Source organism: Equus asinus, chromosome 8 (genome assembly GCF_041296235.1).
Source record: "Equus asinus isolate D_3611 breed Donkey chromosome 8, EquAss-T2T_v2, whole genome shotgun sequence".
Lineage (NCBI taxonomy): Eukaryota > Metazoa > Chordata > Mammalia > Perissodactyla > Equidae > Equus > Equus asinus.
In genome coordinates this window covers 44,420,292-44,439,879 of record NC_091797.1, presented here as the reverse complement: position 1 = coordinate 44,439,879, position 19,588 = coordinate 44,420,292, and the positions used below count along the sequence as shown (strand labels likewise).

Genomic DNA, 19,588 nt, shown 5'->3' with positions numbered 1-19,588 from the left:
GGTAACTTTTACATTCTCACCCCTCTGTAATGGAATGCCCACTTCCTTATTTTATTTTGTCTCTGAACTCAATCCCATACTTCTCCTCAGCTTCCTTCAGAAGGATTTTATGCCTGCTCTTCCTCAAGTGATTTGGGGACCCTACATATCCCACAGGTCCTCCAGAACATCGATCCTTTCTTGTGTCATCAGTGGAGAAGAGAGCACTTCTCTCAGCAGATGCCAGGGAATGGACAGAAGGGCCATGAGGCAGTGCTTGTCCCTGTCTCAAGCTGTTCCTGAGTGGCAGTCCTGGAGCCTCCTGTTCACACAGCCTCCTGGAGGGAGCCTGACTCTTACCAGGAGTGGCCAGGTACCTGGGCCAGACTATCAATATCTTTGGGGATGGCGAGGCATTAGGAGTTGAGATACACAGATAAATATACCCCAGTGATCATTTTAGAACATGTAACTGAGAGGCACTCCTACATTTGTGTTTCAAACAGAGCATTGGTGCCTCAACACTTCAGAACTGTGTTCTTTTACTTGTTAGGTGTGCTGAAGTACCCAGGGGAAAGTGCATTGGTGTTTTCAACTTACTTCAAAAGGCACCAAATAAATAAATAAATAAGGATTGAAATAAATAAATAAGGATGGATCAGGTAGGAACAAAAGGATTGATTACAATAAAGCAAGTATAGGAAAATGTTCTCTGCATAATTTAGATAGTAGGTATATTTGGTTTTCACTGAAACAGTCTTTCGACTTTGCTCTGTGCCGGAAAGGTTGCACAATAAACTGTTGGTAGTGAGAGGTGGGTAGGGAAGAATTATATTTTCTTGCTGATAACAGAGATCAGAAGTACCACTGGCTTAAATAAAACAAGGGTTGTTTTCCCTCTCATGTAAAATGAATTCAGAGGGCAGCAGTCCAGAGCTGATCTGCCAGCTCAGAGACGCATCCATGCCCCAGCCTCCTTCTGTCTTTACTCTCTTCCATCTCAGCATGTGGCTTCCATTCCCAAGGTTGCTTCATTGTCATGAGATGGTCCCTGCACTCCAGCTCCAAGGACCACATTCAAGGCAAAAGAAGGAGGAAGTAGGAAGAATATGGACCTCTCTTGAGAAACATACCCGACAACTCCCACCTACAAATCACTGGTTCAAACTTAGTCCTTGGTGTCTCCCATCTATAAGGGGGATGGGCACATGCAGGATCCCCCCCCCCCCGCCGCCCCTGCCCAAATTGGATTTGATTCCTAAGTACAAGCAGGGACTAGATATTGCACAAGCAACAAGCCATGTCTACCATGTAGCTTAACTTCACACTGTTGGAATGTAATCAAATTCCATCAGCCAGGCTCACATTAAAGCCTTAGGAGCTTTAATAAGGGACTTGAGATGCAAATAAAGTGTCTTGGGAGACCATAGACCACAGGCAAGACCAGTTCGTCCCAAAGATATCTTATAGAAATAGCCTTCACAGCCTATTCAGAGTCTAATCTCAGAGAGCAAAGAATCCTGTGGGCAGAGTAGAAACGAGTACATGTGAAAACATCACAGACTAGTTGCTCCAAGTAACTCAGGGTGGGTTTGGAAGCATTTAACTGTTTTTTCAAATTGTTTTTTCCCCTTTTGCTATGTTATGAAGATACAATCACCAACCACCCTGAACCAGACCAAGCCTCACCACAAGATCTATGCCTATGACCTTTGTCTTATTTTTAATGCTGAGATCTCTCCAGGGGGAGCTTAGGCCTTATTACCATCCCTGAAGTGTATGTGGAAGCTTGTTTTCCAACTGAGCCTGTGCAAGCAAATACCCACCTCTCTCTTTTGAATATTTGTTCACCATCTGAAATAAAAGGTCCCTGCTTCTCTTTGTTTGGGGGATGCCATGATTCTGGAAATGATTCCTCATGGTCTGCTATTTGCTACAAATACACCTTACTTTGTGAGACAACTACTTCTGGGGAAGAGTCTGATTTAACTTGCCAGGAGGGAACCCCCTTTGGTTCCAGTGACAAAAATACAAAAGTAGCACAAATAAGGCACAGAGGGTGAAAGAGCTGCTCAGCAACACTCCAAATATGGAAATTCTGAAAAAGATAAGACACGTCCATCAGTCCCTGGCAGCACTGCCTCTGGAAAGCTGAAAATTAGATGATTTGCTCATGAATCTGAGACTTGAGTTTAAGAGGTGCTGAAAAGGTGGAGTGAATCTGGTTTTCTTTCCATTCATACTTCCATTTAGCTCTGTTGTAAAAGATGTCCTGCTCCATGTGCCCACCTTCATGCACACAGATGTCAGCAAATGGCCACAGAAACATCTTAATTAATATACCTCTTCCTTTCTTCAGACATTAAAATCGTGTAAATTTTCTGCTTTGTTCTGCTGATAATCTATTATGGTATAAAAGACATAAAACAGGTGTAGATAATGAAATCCTGATTACACACAAACATACACGTGAATGATTCAAATAGGTAGACACAGAGAGACACAAACAGTGAGGGGATTAGGGCTGGAATTTTTCTTCATTCTGTACAATCCAGTACAGTTTCAGTTTTCATTCTACATTCCTCACTGTTGCCTGCCCAGCAACTGATGAGAAACACCCCTCTGAGCCAATCAAAAACCAATTCTTCCAAAGAAGGACTCTGTTACTGTTTGTCATAGTGAGCAGACTCTCCTCTTCCCTTTCTTCCAGAGGAGCATGTTAACTATAATGCAGAACTATTGATCACCTTCATTCTGTGAGCTGTGATTTCCAGATGGGAATGCCATAGGGTAAGTGGGGGAAATTGGTAAAAGCCATGGCCACAGGCCCTGGAAGGACAGAGGCTAAACAGCTGAGAGTGGGCACAGGGAAGTCCTCACCCAGAGAGAGGGAGTTGGTGCTGGTGTGTGTGGTGAGCAGATGAGGGGTAGCGGTGGGAGGCAGCGCAAAACGTAGGGACCTGCATTGGGAAATTTGGTGGGAGGGAGACAACCTGAATGAGGAAACTTGCCAACTACATGTTCTTAGGAACTTCCTGTGGTCAGAAAGGAACACTGGACTCTTAGAATCTCTGCTGATCATCTCTGGGAATGTATTTTAAGAGATTTTAAAATGAGATGTGCCCTAAAGATTTATATGTAAAGATGTTCCTTACAGAATTATTTGTAATATAGAAAAATATGAACGAACCTCCATATACAAGATAGATATACATGTATAACTGTTGGAGGATGGCTAAATGACACAGTGTTCAATCATGAAGGGATTTCCAGACAGTCAAAAAGACTTTTTATTTATAATTGTTATATATATACATATATATAAATATATATTATATATTATTATTATTATTACAGGTACAATTACTCTGCTGTCCTCAGAGTGAACATAATTTAATTTATAATTTTATAATTTATAATTTATAATTTTATTAAAGAACTTTTATTTATAATCGTAACAAAATTTAATCCACTTTGGATACTTAAATCATATCTACATTTTGCTATTGTAGATTTTACTTCGATGAACAACCTTAAACATAAATCATTGTGTTAACACTTGATTTTCCCACTTTAAGAGTAATTCCTACAAGTGGAATCTCTGGGTCAAAGAATGAAACATTTCCAAGATATTTGGTATATATATACGGCCAAAATACTTCCAGAAACATCTACATTGTTATGGTGTGAAGTATATGATTACCATTACAGATTATTTAAATTTTATTATTTTACATTTTTCCCCATTATAAATATGTTTGTAATTAGGACCAAAAACAATAAATATCCTAAAAAACAAAGCCTATTACCCACTCTGAGGACAGCAGAGTAATTGTACCTATAATAATAATAATAATATTGTCCTCTCTCTAGCAGCACAGAGAACAGTTTGAAGAGGACAGGATGTGCTGAACGGCAATGTTTTGTCTGAGCGTGTGTCCAGATTTCAGACAAGGGTCTGAAGCACTGCCAGCTGCACAGACTTCTGCTCCCTTGTTCCCCGGCTGTTCCCAGACTTGCAGGTAGCCTGACTTGGGACCTCATGCTGGTTAGTTTTGGCAGAGTTGTTATTTTCTGAAAAAGTAACATGCTACTGTCACTATAATTACTTGTAACAGTTATTAATTGTTAAATTATACATGAAAACTTTTTGAATTTAAAACCTTCTTCCAAAATATAGTGTCAAAGACAAAAGTATCTTACACTCAATCCTCAGTTCTCAGAGTAGCATGTATCCTTTTAGAACTTTCTTAAGGCAATTATACAAACGTATATACAAATTTATAACTTTGTTTTCTTTTAAATAGAATCATTAAAATGCGCTTTTTGTTCACTTAATATGTCTCAACTGTCTGGGTTAGTGACTATAACTTAGTCTTAACTGCCTCATTAAATTCCTTCATAGCGATGAGCCATTAACTAAACAGTTTCCTATCAGTGACCTTATAGGTTTCTGATCCTTTTTTTAGTTCTAAATATAACGCTGCATTGTCATCCTTATACATGCTTCTCTCTGGACACCTGCAAGGGTTTTGCTGGAACAAATATATGGAAGTGGAATTGCTGGGCCAATTATACACATTCTAAAGTTTATATTTCACATTGCTTCATGAGTTACTGAAGTTTAAACAGGCATTGTCACATGACTGAGATCACACAGCTTGTGAACCACAGAGCTGTTAAATAGTTTCCATCCTGTTTTGTACCTACACCTGACAGCTAGTGGGCCTGGCACATAGTGTGTGCTCAGTAAATATTTGTTGGGTGAATGAATGAAAAGATGGATGAGACCTGGTCTTATCCCTAGCTGTCCCATTCACTAGCCTTGTGATTCAGAAATGCTGGGTTCAGCCTCTGACTGACTCCAGAGCCTCCATCAAAGAGTCTGCCTGGATTTTAACCAGAGTCTTATGGTGTCCTGATTCAAACTTAGTGATGGCCATGGGTTGAGGCTTAGAGGAGTCCACAGTGTTGTTCCAGAGAAGGGCACATCCTCAAGTCATTTGTCAGCACCCAGTTCCACCTGATGTCTTCAGGGAAGGAGAGGATGCATGATGGGAGAAGACCAGGGAGAAGTGAGAGGCTATGTCCAGAGATCTCAGTCCTGTCTCTGAGTAATCCACCTAGGCCTACTCTCAGGCTCTCCACTATCTAAGGATGCAGCCAAATCTGGGGATGTTAGGATGGAAGCCAAGCTAAAACTCCAACTAAAACCCAGCCTTAACAGCTGGCAAGGGCCCCACACCTCCCTTATCACAAATGTTCACAGTGATGCCACAGACCTTGCCTAAAAGATAGTAGAGGTGTTTTTCTGAGCCAAGATACAGTAGGGAGCACTGGGCAGCGTGTGGGGAGTCTGCCTCTGAGCTGGGAGAACCCCAACACTTTGTAGAGTCATGAGCTTTATTGGGCTGCTGTGAGATCCTAGCTTGACATATTTGCCCCTTCTTTGCAAGTGCCAGCTCTTATATCTCTGCCTCAAAAGATGTTTCTCTAGCAGTGGAAGGACTAAGACCAGGGAGTTTATCCATTGCTGGTGAGCCCAGAGGCTATCAGCCAAGGAACATTGATGAACACCTGGGGAAAGGGAAGACAGGAAATGAATAATTTCCTTCTCAGGGATATTTCTTTTCCAAAGAACTATTGTGAAAAGGTTCTACTGAGGCACAACGAGTGCTAACACTCTGACAGGCATATCCAGGACACACTTACTCCCTGAAACCACTTCATTTAAAAATAGGAATAAATACATTAATATAGGCAAGTCCCAGTGGGAGCATATGAAGCTGTGAATGGCTCCCTAAGCCAGACCAAAACAGCATGTCATTCTAACGGCAGACGCTTGTCTTCACAAGACTCCACCTCCCCTCCTGTTGTATGACAGCCATTTAATGGGATCATTTTAACTTGTATAAAATGCTAGTGAATATTGATGGGTTAATATATTACCCCTCATCCATTCACTCATTCAAGAAATATTATTGAGAGTCCCATGTGAACCACACACTGTTCTACAGGGTTGTTACACATCAGGAAACAAAATTGATCAATATCCTTTCATGTGGAGCTTTCGTTCCAGCAGGTGGAAACATAGTAAACACATAATATGTTTGATGATGAAAATTCAATGGGGAAAAGAGAGCAGGCTCAGGGGGACGGGAGCAGTTTGCCGTAATCCTGTGGTCAGAGAAGGTCTCATAGAGGAAGCAATTTTAGAGGAAAGGCTTGAAAGAGGTGAGGGAATGAGCCTTGTGGATATCTGAGGGAAGAGAGTTCCAGGTAGAGGGAAGAGTGAGAGCCGAGGCCCTCTGTCCTGGTCAGTTTAAGGACCAGCAAGAAGGGCAGTGTGGCTGGAACAGACAAGGACAGTAGGAGAGATGAAGTGAGAGGTCAGGTCTTGGAGGCCCATGTTGGCCATTGTGAGGACTTCAGCATCTACTCTGAGTGAAACGGGAGTTACAAAAAGTGCTGAGCAGAGGAGAGACATGATGTGACGCAAGGAATGTTCTGGCTGTTGTTTTGAGCATAAACTGTAGGGGACACAAGTGGAATCAGGGGACCCAGAGAGGAGGGTCCTGCATTAATCAGAGTATGATGGTGGAGGCTGGGACCTGGCTGTGGGAAAGAGGAAGGATTCTGAACATATTTGGACAGCAGAGCCAAGGATTTCTTGATGGATTAGGGGTAATGTATGTAAATTCAAACCTACATACATAACATTTATGGTAAATGCATGTACACTTAACATTACATATTTTTATGCTTGATTTTCATGTTGAGCTCAAAGGTTAAGAGATTCCCAAGCAGACATTTTGACAGAGGAGGATCTTGAGTCACCACACTAGTGACTGTGTGTTTCACCCTGAGTCGACGCTGGGGAGGTGGAGGTTTGATACGGAATTCGTGATCTTCTTCCACGTCATTGTTTCTGCCTGACTCTCTCCATCATCTCTCTGCAGCACAGATGAAAATGGCAAGTTCCCTAGACTTCCCTCTGCTTGACCTCCTTGTCTGCCTCATCTTGGTCCAGCTGCTTACCCCTTGCTCAGGTAAGGAACATTCTGCTTTTATGTTTCTGAAGCTGACAATTGCCTATTAGTACCCAGTCAGAACTTCTGACAACTTCTCATACCTGGAAGTCCCATCCAAAACAGAAGGTGTGCATGTCATTAAGACAAATTGTACTTCTGTTAGAATCTTGTTTCTCTCTAGATTTTTTTGTACCTCACTGCCTCTACATGAGGCCCCTTCCCTTACCATCATGGCCCACTCCTTCTGATGGAGCTTCACCTTTTAATGACCAGGTCAGTTTTCTGTGATTGGACCCCATGGGCCCATCCTGGCCATGGTGGGTGAAGACGCTGATCTGCCTTGTCATCTCTCCCCGAGAATGAGTGCAGAGACCATGGAGCTGATGTGGGTGAGATCCAGCCTTACGGAGGTGGTATATGAGTATGTAAATGGGAAGGAAATAGAAGAAAAACAGATGGCAGAGTATCGAGGGAGAACTTCAATTTTAAGAGATGGCATCACTGAAGGGAAGGCTACTCTCCGAATTTACAACATCAGACCCTCTGACACTGGAAACTACCTGTGTTATTTCCAAGATGACGACTTCTATGAAAAAGCCATGGTGGAGCTGGAGGTTGCAGGTGAGCATCCAAGTTTTGTTCTGAGATCTTTCCTCTGTGATTCTGGGGGGCAGATGAATATTTCATGCTCCAAATCCACCTCATAGCACTCCTGGCTGGTCACTAGGATCTGCCTCCACTGCTTTCCCTCTTTGTTTCAGTTAGGCCTTTGGGAGAGACACAGGTTTTCCTCTAGAAATAATCTCTCCTGTACACTATAGTATCAAGTAAAGAACTCCCTCATGCTGGCCACCAGGGTCTAAGAGACGAATTGAAAGGTCAGAGTTAGGAAGGATAAGAAAATATCTCGTCTGTGACAGCACACAGCTTTTTTGGTTCAGTTGTGTTCCAGACCGCTTCTGTGGCTCCTCCATGTGAACACTGCTGTGGGCCTGGGGAGTCACACCTGCAGGACATCTGTGCTGCCAACGTTCTCCAGCCAAAGGCCCCTGGAACACACCAGCAGTTGACCAATTTGTGTTGATTTAATGTTGCAGGGAGAGTGTCTCAGGCAGAGGGTGTTAGAGAAGACTCGGTATAGAATTTGGGCTTGTGTTAGGGGAGTTGGAGGGGGATTTATGGAAGTAGGGCTTTGGTCTGGATTGAAAGCCATCAGGAAGGTGGGATGTGTGATACTATGGATGGGCGTATTAATGAGTCTTACTAAGGAGGAAGACTAAAGTAAAACCCAAGCGGTAACTGGTCAAGGAGCAGCAGTCACTCATAGCCAGGATAGGGAAATGTTTGGTCATGACTGTGGTTTGGACAGTGTTCATATTTTTCTCTATGTTCAAACACAATTTTTGAGTTGTCCTGTTTTTGTCTTGACCCATCGTAGTGACAAAATGCCCCTGTCTGATGCTGATGTTCCATGAAGTTGCTTATATTCAACAGGAGAACACTGAGACCAGGCTGATGTTCAGATATCAAGGGTTGCATTTCTCTGTGTCAGGGCACTCTCTTGCCCTGTGGCTTCTGGCTGGATTTGGTCAATGAGGAGCCATTGCAGAAGATGAGAGAAGTGAGAGAGGAGAGAGCGGTCTAGGTACTTCTCCTCCCAGTTTTCTCCCTGCAGGACCTTTCCAGCTGACTGCCCTCACTACATGACTTTATTTTTTTAGGTCTTCCAAATGGCTTCTTTTCCACCCTCCTTTGGGTTTAGAGGTGGGTGGTAATAGCTCCATTGTTCCTGGCCCTGGGGTATTGTACCATCCCATGTAATTTTCCCCTCACCATGACCACACTTTTGTAAATAGCTCCTTAATGAAACTCCCATTGAATTATCTAATGTGAGTGTGTCATTGGATTCCTGGTGAAACTCTCATCAATACAGGAGGCTTCTTTGAAAAGAATTCAGGCTCATTTATCCTTCCACAGCACTGGGTTCTGATCTTGATATTGAGATGAAGGGTTATGAGGATGGAGGGATCCATCTGGAGTGCATGTCCACCGACTGGTATCCCCAACCGGAAATACAGTGGAGAGATGTCAATGGAGAGGACATGCCAGCTCGGGCAGCATCTTTGCATGAAAATAGAGCAGGTCTGTATGCAGTCACAGCATCTGTGATCCTGAATGGCAGCTCTAGGGAAGGGGTGACCTGTATCATCAGAAATCCCCTCCTCAACCAGGAAAAGACCACCAGGATTTCCATCGCAGGTCAGTACCCCACTTAGCCTCAGATACACTGTGCTGAGCTGTGGCCATTGAAAGAAGGAGGATGTGTGATTCTCTGTTGCTGACTTGGGTCTCTGCAGTGAATATAAGGCACAGAGCAGGATCCAGAGCTTTCTTCTTACACCAGGGATGTTTCTTTTCTCCAAAAGCTGTTTATGTCACAAATATTTACTATTTCCTTTGTGCCAGGAACTGTGATAGGCAATGTGAATTAGGGGAATATGGTAAAGATCAGACCCTTAAGCAAAGACAAATGATAAAACTGGAAAAAATATGCACAACTGGTATCTTATGGAAAGAACTAATATCCTTAAAATATAAAGCAATGCAATAGAAAATGAGCAAAGGATATGAATTATTAGTTCACAAAAAAGGAAATAATACAAGATGTTGTCCTATCTCATGCAATAGAAGAATGTGTATGAAAACATTTCCACTTGTGAGATTGGCAACAAAACAAAGGAAAACAAAATTGAGGTGGCAGATAACACACTCTCGTGGCAGGAATGTGGGGAGACCGTTACTTTTAGAAATTTATTGGGACAATCTGGTATGTTTTTGGTACAAATTGGCACAACTTCTATTGGGGGCAATAAGTGGAATTTCTCCAAATTACTTAATAAATATTGATCCAAAATCCCACTTCTGGGAATTTCTCTGACAGAGGTACTTGCCTGTATGAAATGACTCATGTAAAAGGCTATTTCTTGTAGCATTAATTACAATAGCAAAAAGTTAGAAACTATGCACAAGAACTTCTATGCAACAGAATACTGCACAGCTGGGAAAGAAGACACAGACATTCTCTGTATAATAATACGGCAAGATCTCCATGATGAAGAGAAAAAGCCACCCGCAGACCAGTTTGTATAGAATGCTGTCTTTGGTATAAAAATAAATAATACAAGTATTCACTGTATGTCAGGCTCTTTATAAGCATTAATTTAATCCTTTAACCTTATGAGTGAGGTCCTATTATTACCCCCATGTTATAGATTAGGACACCATGAACAGAGCAGTTAAGTAATTAGTCCAAGATCACACTGCCAGTTAAATGGAGGAGCCAGAATTTTAATGCAGGCCCTCCAGCCCCAACATTCCTATTCTTAACCACATATTAAGCTGACTAATGAGAGGCTAATAAATGGGGGTAGGGAGGAGGGACTTGGAAGACTTTTAGACTTTTTCGATATTTGAACCATGTACATTTGACCTATTGAAAAATTAACGTAGAAAAAACATTTGATTCTGATGCTCAAGTAACTCCTATTCACATGTGAGAAGCAGACAGTTCAAGATAAGTAATAGACTATTTTGTAGTAAGAGTTTACCGAAGTCCTCCCCAAAGTTCCCTGAGACTTTTGGAGGAGAAAGATCATTTAACATCATGAGATCAACTCTATGATTCCAGCCCTGGGGGTGAGAGGCTAACGCTCTATTCCATTGCAGACCCCTTCTTCTGGAGAGCCTGGCCCTGGATCTCCACACTGGCGGGGACCCTCCCAGTCTTGCTGTTGCTTCTCACAGTGGCCTGTTACTTCGTCTGGCAACAGCATAAGGAGAAAGAGAAAGAGCAAGCAGAAAAGGAGCAGGAACGAAGGGCAAGAGGTATCAAATCAGGGAGAGAACCTGAGGCACTGGCTTAGGGGAGGGTGCCCCCCAGGATCTCACCCCATCCCCACCCCAGGCACCCACCCCTGCACTGGGTCATTTGTAAGTTTTATTTTCCAAAAGTCCTCCCCATTCAATCCCCATAACAGTAGTGTCTTTTTTTTTTCCTGCTTATTTTCCAGAGTACCTCCAGCTTGTACTGCGTAAGTTCAGATTCCCCCAGGGGTCAACTCACGTCTTGGTATCTCTGCATTAAGCTGTTTCATGACTCTTCAGGTTTCTTCCATTGCAAACTTAAGAGAGATAGACTGCCTGTCATGGCTCATGCCTCAGTGGCTCTGATATTTTCTCTGAATTTGCATCTAAGACTCTCCACTCCGATATTTTGCAGCTGGTTTCCTCACCCTTAACTCTTTCTAGGACTGAGAAATATCCCAGATGCCTTTAGAAGGGAAAGAAATAAGAGTGGGTGAACTGGGAGAAACAGTGGGGAGTATTTTTTTTTAGTGGAGAAAAGGGGCTTCAGTCTCTTTCCAGGAGGGGCTTACAGGCTCATCAGCCCATCAAGTCAACAGGGAATATCCAGGGTGCATTTGAAAAGAAAGGAGCAGGAAGGGATATAACCCCCTGGATAAAGTGCCTTCCCTATGCTAGGAACCTCACTAGTTGCTTTACGTAATCTGTACCCTGCTGAGAAGAAAACAAAGAATGAAAAGTTTAAAAGAATGAGAAAATCAGAGAAGAAGGAGAGGGAAAAGTGTGTCTTAAGCAAAGGAGTGGCCACAGTGTCTCAGTTGTCATGGATTTATTACAACTACATTTAAAATATAGAATCTGAAATTTCCACATTAAGTTGCCCTATTTTCCTCAGAAGTAGAGAGGACGTAATACAGCTTGAGATCGATGGATTCTAGTACACATACGCATACTCGTGTACACACAGTAACACCCACACCCAGGTATGGGAGCATAGATACGTACAGAATAGATCTGCCGGGTCTCAGCTGGGAAAGCACTTACATAGTGGCTGTGGTATCATCAGCATGCAATTTATGTTCTCAGATATGGTATGAAGGAGGAGAGGGGAGGAGAGAATTGAGCAGGCAGAGGGAGAAGATGGGAAGGGTGGGGTTCAGGGTCAAAAAGAACAATTACATGGATGTAAAACAAGAGAAAGGAAATGACTCAGAAATGACATGTTTCAGGTGGCATCTCTACCTTTCTTCCATTGTAGGTGGAGAGAAGTCTCAGGACTATGCTGGTGAGTGACCATGATGTTCTCTAAGCTTCCCAGCACATGTGTACTAAGCATTTAAACCTTTTCTCTGCTATGTGACACGTTGGCATTCTCAGTAAGAATACTGAAGATCTAGCCCAGAGGCTCATTTTCTGTGGGGAATTTCACCCCTGCTTTTCTGGAGCCTCAGAAAGGACCTTCCAGATAAAACATCTGGGCATTTTCAGCCACCCCTCACCCTGCTGGCACACATGCCCAAACCATAGCAAAGCCTGACCGTGTCAGCTGCAGCTCCATCATGATGGAGGGAAGGACGTCCACTGTTTTTGAGATGTCGTATGTCTGATTCAGCAGAGCTGTAGATGAAGGAAGCTGCACATTGGAAGAGACTGAAGAAAGAGAGAGAGAAAAGGCTTAGTGAGGAGAATGGGTGGGAGGAAGAACACAAATAACGCCTTTTCCTTATCTGTGTCTCCTGCCTTTCAGAATGGAAGATGGCCCTCTTCCAAGCTGGTGAGTGAATCACTGTATGCTCCCTAGGACAACAACCTGAGGGACCATACGCCTATTTTCTTCTCCAACTTTCAAGATTCTGGGAACAAAATTCCTCATGACGGGGAGAGTTCCGGGTGTGTGATTTGAGGTCCTCATCTCAAACCTTAGTCCATCTCCAGGGCCTTCCTGCTGAGAGCCCAGAGAACCAGGGAGGATTGCTCTCCTGGCTTCCACAGATCTTCATGGGAAGGAAGAGGCATAAAGGGTAGATTGAGGGAAGGAGAGGCAGAGTGAAATAATACTGCAGGGACAGTGAGGATGTGGAATGACCAAGGAGAGAAGGCAATGAGCTAAGGCCTTTGCTTTTCTCAAGCTTTTTATGCCACCTCCTGCTGCTGTGTGTCCTAAAGTAACTTAATGTTTCTAAAGTTTAGTTTCTTCAGTTTTAAATGATGATCATAATCCCTATTATGTGAGGGCTGAGGTAAAAACTAAATGAGGTGATGAATGTGTTTTGTTCAAAAACCAACAAGAAAGAGATGGCATGTTCAAACTGGGTGGCTGAAAAAGGTTTAGGAAAGGAATACTTTACAGAGATGGGAGTGGGATTAAGGAAAATCAACAAGGGAATGTGAAGTGCTCCAGGGCTCACAATAGTGGGGAGGTGTCACCACCCCTAGGCTTGAAGGAATAGAGAGAGGGAGCAGTCACTGGAGCCCAGAGGAAGCTGTAGCTCAAGGCCAGGGCTGCCTGAGAGGAGTCATGCCTTTGCTAGAGCATCACTATCTGATGTTGGCAGGGAGGAAGTAGGGGAAACAAACGCTGTGCTTCTCTTTTCCTTCTGCTTCCAATTAGCACCTCCCATTAGCCAAACCCAACAGGTAACCACAGTCAAGAGCACCCAGTGATGTTGTCTGTAGAGGCTAGATTCCTGGGGCCCAGAAGAGGGTAGAGAAAGGTGAAGAGTGGATCTGGGAGCAAAGAAAGTCCCCAACATGGCCTCTAGCACAGAAAAGGCATGGAGCTATTATGTTATCAAGGCTCCTTCTCCAGGACCATCCCTGTGCTACATATAAAACTTGTGCTGTCTTTTTCTACTTTAGAGATTAGGATTTTTATCCCCATTTTCCAGATACAGAAATTGAGGCTGAAAGACATTGTATACCTTGTGTTTATAGAAAGAGAGACTATAGAAAAGGAAAAGTAACTCAGCTCATGAGTGGTAAAGCAAGGATTAAAATGTAAATCTATATAATTATAAAGCACAGGTGGGTAAAGTCAATTTGTGGAGGGAAGTAAGAAAAAATATGGAAGGACGCAGCCAGCTTGAGATGTCGAGTTAGGCAGACCCTGACCCTCAGCATTCCTGGCCACTGAACACAAGACACCTGGGCCTTTTGTTTGCTATTATTGAGAGAGTTACATTCAGGGCTGACTGGGGACACTGGACACTGGACTCAGACCTCCTCAGCCAGACCCAGGTCTTGGAGTCTGAGGCTCTGAGGTCTAGGAACAGTGGCTGACCCCATGGTCTGTGCTCCAACTTTCCGCAGAGGATGTGATTCTTGATCCAGACACAGCAAACCCCCTACTCCTTGTTTCTGAGGACCAGAGGAGCCTGAAGCTGGCAGTTAAACCACAGAATGTACCAGACAATCCTAAGAGATTTGATTACTTTAACTTTGTGCTTGGATGCAAAAGCTTCACATCAGGGAGACATTTCTGGGAGGTGGAGGTGGGGGGCAGGAAACAGTGGCTTCTGGGGGTGTGTAGGGAGAATGTGGAGAGGAAATATCGTGTTTCTATAAACCCCCGGAATGGATTCTGGACTATGGAGCTGTCTCATGGGAATGACTATCATGCTTTCTCTGGCCCTCGGACCAACCTGACAATTGCCAACCCTCCTCAAAGAGTGGGGGTATTCCTGGACTATGAGAGTGGTGAGGTCTCATTCTACAATGCCCTGGATGGATCTCACATCTACACCTTCCTGCGTGCCACATTCTCTGGCCCTCTGCGGCCTATTTTTGAAGTTTGTACTTTTGATCCCACTGCTTTAACAATTTGCCCAGCACTCACATGAGTGCAGAGTTCCCTGGTTACTGAACTAGTGTCTGATCTTTCCCTGTAGACCCCAGTGACCCCAGTCTCTGCTGATGGGAATGGGGACCCTCAGGTTGAAGTAACAGCCTTGCTTTTCCTGCCCAGCCTGGAGCTGAGGGCCTCCTCCTTAACAGCAACACATCATGACAATAAAATACTTACTAAATGCCCACACTGTGTGAAGCACTTCACTCATATTAATTCCATTATTCCATATGACAGTTGAGTTTGGTACCACTTTATTGTCTCCTTTCTGTAGACAAGGAAACAGGGATGCAAAAAAGTGAATTAACTTTTTAAAATTGACTCAGCAAGTGAGTGAGAACTTGGATTTGAACAAAAATAACTAACATTTATAGATAACTTAAAATATCCTGGGTGCTGTGCTAAATGCTTTAAGTGAATTTCACTCGTTTAGTTGCTACAATGACTCTGTGAGGTAGTCTCATTTCAAGAATGTGGAAACTGAGGCAGGGCCAAGTTGAGTATCTTGTTATTGACAGAGAAAGTTGTGCTGCCAGGAGAGGTTTGACACCTGCCCTACCCCTACCCCCTTGCCTGTTTTATTCTCCAGACCCTCTGCCTCTGTGGTGAAGGGACCACAGGCATCCCTGAGTTTCCCTTCCCAGGGCACCCCAGGGTAAGGATCACTGTAGGTGACCGTAGAGGCCACAATCTACTTGGTTCCTTCAAGGTCGGTTGTCAGAGCCAAGGCCAGGTGCTTCAATGGATTCAGGGTGACGTGGTCCAGAGAATGAATTCACAGGGACTGCATCATACAGGATGTGAAGGGACTAGAGGCCAAACTCTTAACTAATAATGGGCACATGTGTACCCACTCTGTCAATGTGATGCGTGATCATGGAGCCAGAACCAATCCTGCTACTTTGAAGGTCTCTAGGAAGCCTAACTGAGCACCTAAAGATTGTCTGTGGAATAAGAATTTGGGAGGAAGGAAGGTAGATGAACTCTAGTGATATTTTTATCACACTTTAGAAACTGTCTCCAGGAAAGGGATATTTCCACCCCTGATCATTCTCTAATGTTCACAGTTGTTCCTTTCAACTGATGGATGCTGGTGAAAGGTTACTCTTCATTATCATCACCATTATTGGTCACCACTGTATATCCCCTACCCAGCATGTGGTTGTCAAGTTACATTTGTTAAATGGATTTGTTACTAATCTTCATTTTCAACTGAGCTCTTTCTAGAATTTAATCACTTACAGTTTATTTCCTAAGGTGTCGCAGTTTACCTCATTGCAGTTTTTTCACAAAGTTCTGATTGTATTAGTTTTCTATTGCTGCCATAATGAAGTACCACAAATTTCAGGACCTAAAACATCATAAATTAATTATCTCACATTTCCGTAGGTCAGAAGTCCAACACGGATCACACTGGGCTAAAATCAAGGTGTATGCAGGCTGTGTTCCTTTCTGGAGGCCTTAGAGAAGAATTTGTTTACTTGCTTACACAGATTTTTGGCAGAATTCAGTTTCATGCAGTTCTAGGACAAGGTTGCCATTCCTTGATGGTTGTCAGCTGAGGGCTATTCCAGCTTCTAGAAGCTGCTACCTTCCTTGGTTTATGGCCCTCTTCCTCCATCTTCAAAGCATCAATGGCAGGTTGAGTCCATCTCAATCTTTGAATCTCTTCTGATTCTTTTTCCATTGACTCTGCTTGACTCTTCTGACTTCTTCCACTTTTAAGAACTTATGTGTTTAGATTGAGTCTACTCAGATAATCCAGGATAACTTTACTAAGAACCCAGGATAATCTTCCTACTTTAAGGTCCAAAACCCTAATTCCATCTGTCAGGTTCCTTTTGCCATGTAATGTATCATATTCACAGGTTGCAGAGATGATAGTGTTGACTATTTAGCCTACTGCACTTACCATATTCACAGCCTGGCTCACTCTGAAGGAGAATGAGACCTCCATCCTGGTAGGCCCCTATATAGACTAAGGGCCTCCATGATTGGAGATTCCTGTGAATCTTTGGAAAATTTATCTGTAGCCCTTTCTTCACTTGCTAGACTCAGGTGTATATGTCAGAGTGTACTTCTCCAGAAAAGATAATTCTCACTGTTGGACACAATGTTCTGTGCAATTTCTACCTAATCCCATCTCTTAGTTTGGGTTCTTGAAAAACTGACTCTGAGTCAAAGCCTTGGTTTCATGTGGTCTATTTGGGAAATGTCCCCAGGAAACCCAAGTTTGGAAATAAATAAAACGAAAAAAGCCAACTAAGTGACAAATGTCATTCAGGGAACATTAATTTTGGTTATCATGTGGGCAACTTGGCAGGATCCCACCCAGGACACTCTGAGAAACCATGTGAAATTTTGGGATATACCTCAGAATCCTTCTAAAAGGGGTGGGGAACCTGGGCCATTGATACAGTACTCCCATCCCCCATTGGTTGAAGGTGACCCCTGGAGTGTTACCTCCCCTGCACTTCGAGTTTGGGCTTTGTATATGCAAAGCAGCAAGCGTCATTGGCGTTAGATAAAGCTCTCAGGTGGAGAAGAAGAAAGGCAAACACCTGGAGAGTTGTTATCTTAAAGTAGAACAAGGGGCTATGGGATTGGGCATCAACAGAATTTATTTATAAAGTTCTGCCTCTGAGAATATGCTGAATGCCTGTTAAGACCTGTCTGCCCTCCCTCAACTCCCATCCATTTAGCAGTGGTGACTTCCTGTCTTCCAAAACATGTCCACATAACGTGGCCCAACTACCCTCTGATGTAGACTGCACCTGTGATGGACATCTGGCCCAGACTACACCAGAGGTCATTTCTTGCATATTTTGATTGAATGGCTCAGTGATATGAAATGAATTATACCTGGTTAATAGCAGGTATGCATGGGTGCTGTGGGAAGGCATTTTCCATCCACAGTGTTGTCTAAAGAAGCAAAACAAAGGTAATTTACAGATAAGATAGGCTGAAGCTGACATGCAGAGAAAATAATTCAAGAAGGAGAGAGTTTGAGAGTGGCATCAGCAGCATGGCAGAGTGAGTGGTTCTCTTTGTCTCCCCCTCTTCGAACTACAACTAAATGGACATTCATTGATCAATGGAGGGTAGCCACACAGCACCTCATGATGCCTGAGAGACCCATGCTGCTATATATCGGAAGGTGGATGAACTACCCCAAGGGAGGAGGTGGAGATAGATGAGAACTCTCCAGCCTAAGACAGCCAGTACATATGAGCAACTGCTCTCCTACTAAAGTGCTCATAGCCCCAAGGGTGAGCATGCACCTTGGTGCGGCTATGGAAACAAGTGATTGCAGCCCTGAGCGCCCCATGATTACTCTTTGGTCCAGTGGGAAAGCCCACAGTCCCACTACAGCCCCAGGGAGTAATTTGGGCTCAGACCCAATGGGGATGCCTCGCCTACCAAGCTGAAAGGCTGGTGTGACCTAGGAGCAGATGTGGCTCAGCTGCAAGTCGGGGTCAACAATCCTCTGGCTGTCTTAAATACCCATAGCTCTGCTGCAGCCCCAAAGGGGAAAGTGAGACCCAGTGGGACTGTGGAAGTGTGTGTCAACAACCCTGAGCCCCAGCATGATTGCTCTAGGTCCAGTGGGAATGTCTGCAGTCCCACTGTGGCCCAAGGGAGTGACTCGGGCTCTTACCCAGTGGGAAGGCCCCTCCCACCAAGCACAAACACTGGTGTGACCTACGAACAGATGGCAGCATATCTGCAGCCTGGGGGAAAGTGCCCTCATCTACTGCAAATGTCCACAGTATCATAGCAGCCCCAAAGGTGCATTGCAACTGGCAAGACTGTGAGAGAAGGCAGCTGCATCCCTGAGCCCCTGTGTGATCACTCTCTTGACCAGTGGGAGAGTCCACAATCCCACAACAGCCACAGGGAGAGGTTCTGGCCCAGGGCCAAGGGGGGCGGGGGGTCCCACCCTTCAAGCATAATAGCTGGTATGACCTAGGACCAGATGGTGGCAGAGCCATGAATCTGGCGAACAAGCTCCCAGCCGCCTCAGAATCCCATACCACTGCTGCAGTGCCTAAGAGGGGAGCACATTTTCTTGATGGGTCTGTGAGGCATGTGGCAGCAACCTGAAGCCCCCGTGTGATTATTCCCACAGTTAGTGGGAGACCCCACAGGGCCACTGTGATCCCAAGAGGTGGCCTAGGCTTGGAGAGGAACAGCTGGAGGGGATCCTAGTGGGAATAGAAGACCCAGCTCCTGGCCCTTCTCCCCAGTGGCAGTAAGCAGAAACCGTGACCAAATTCTATCTATATGCGGAGGCACAAATCCATGCCATCAAGCAGTATGAAAAAATATATTCAATCTCCAGAATAGAAGGAAAATGGCAAGTACCCAAAAATCAATCCTGAAGACACAGAAATATATAACCTAAATGACAAAGAATTCAAAATAGTTTTCATTAAAAAACTCAATGAGTTAAAATATAATACAGATAGACAACTCAACGAGTTCAGGAGCTATGTCACAAAAGAGCTTGAAACTATAAAGAGGAACCAATCAGAAATGTTGGAGGTGAAGAACACAATGGATGAGATAAAGAAAAATCTGGATTCCCTAAACAGTGGTGCTGATAATATGGAGGATAGCATCAGCAGTCTGGAGGACAGGAATGTAGAAATGCTTCAGATAGAAGAGGAGAGAGCTAAGACTAAAAAGAAATGAAGAAACTCTATGAAAAATATCCGACTTAATTAGGAAATGCAACATAAGGATTATACGTATCCCAGAGGGAAAAGAGAAAGAGAATGGAGCAGAAAGATAGTTCAAAGAAATAAATAGCTGAGAAACTCCCAAAACTTGGGAGAGAGCTGGAAATCCACCTTACAGAAGCCAATAG

General features: G+C 43.8%; 1 protein-coding gene across 5 annotated transcripts in view; it reads left to right on the top strand.

Annotated features, from left to right (window-relative positions):
• Positions 1-2,612: 2,612 nt before the first annotated feature.
• The window catches only part of LOC106837800 (butyrophilin subfamily 3 member A3-like), a 64,221-nt gene continuing 47,245 nt past the window's right edge, over positions 2,613-19,588 (top strand). The window contains exons 1-10 of one of the 5 annotated variants that reach the window (XM_044777058.2): positions 2,614-2,769; positions 3,856-4,001; positions 6,939-7,028; positions 7,284-7,631; positions 8,988-9,269; positions 10,737-10,895; positions 11,081-11,101; positions 12,133-12,159; positions 12,622-12,648; positions 14,184-14,904. In XM_044777058.2, coding sequence (XP_044632993.1) covers positions 6,944-7,028; positions 7,284-7,631; positions 8,988-9,269; positions 10,737-10,895; positions 11,081-11,101; positions 12,133-12,159; positions 12,622-12,648; positions 14,184-14,713 — 1,479 coding nt within the window. In that variant the 5' untranslated portion in view covers positions 2,614-2,769; positions 3,856-4,001; positions 6,939-6,943 and the 3' untranslated portion in view covers positions 14,714-14,904. Of the gene's footprint in view, positions 2,770-3,852; positions 4,028-6,938; positions 7,029-7,283; positions 7,632-8,987; positions 9,270-10,736; positions 10,896-11,080; positions 11,102-12,132; positions 12,160-12,621; positions 12,649-14,183; positions 14,905-19,588 lie in introns of those variants that run through there. The other 4 variants (XM_070515477.1, XM_070515478.1, XM_070515476.1 and 1 more) reach the window with 4 other exon arrangements.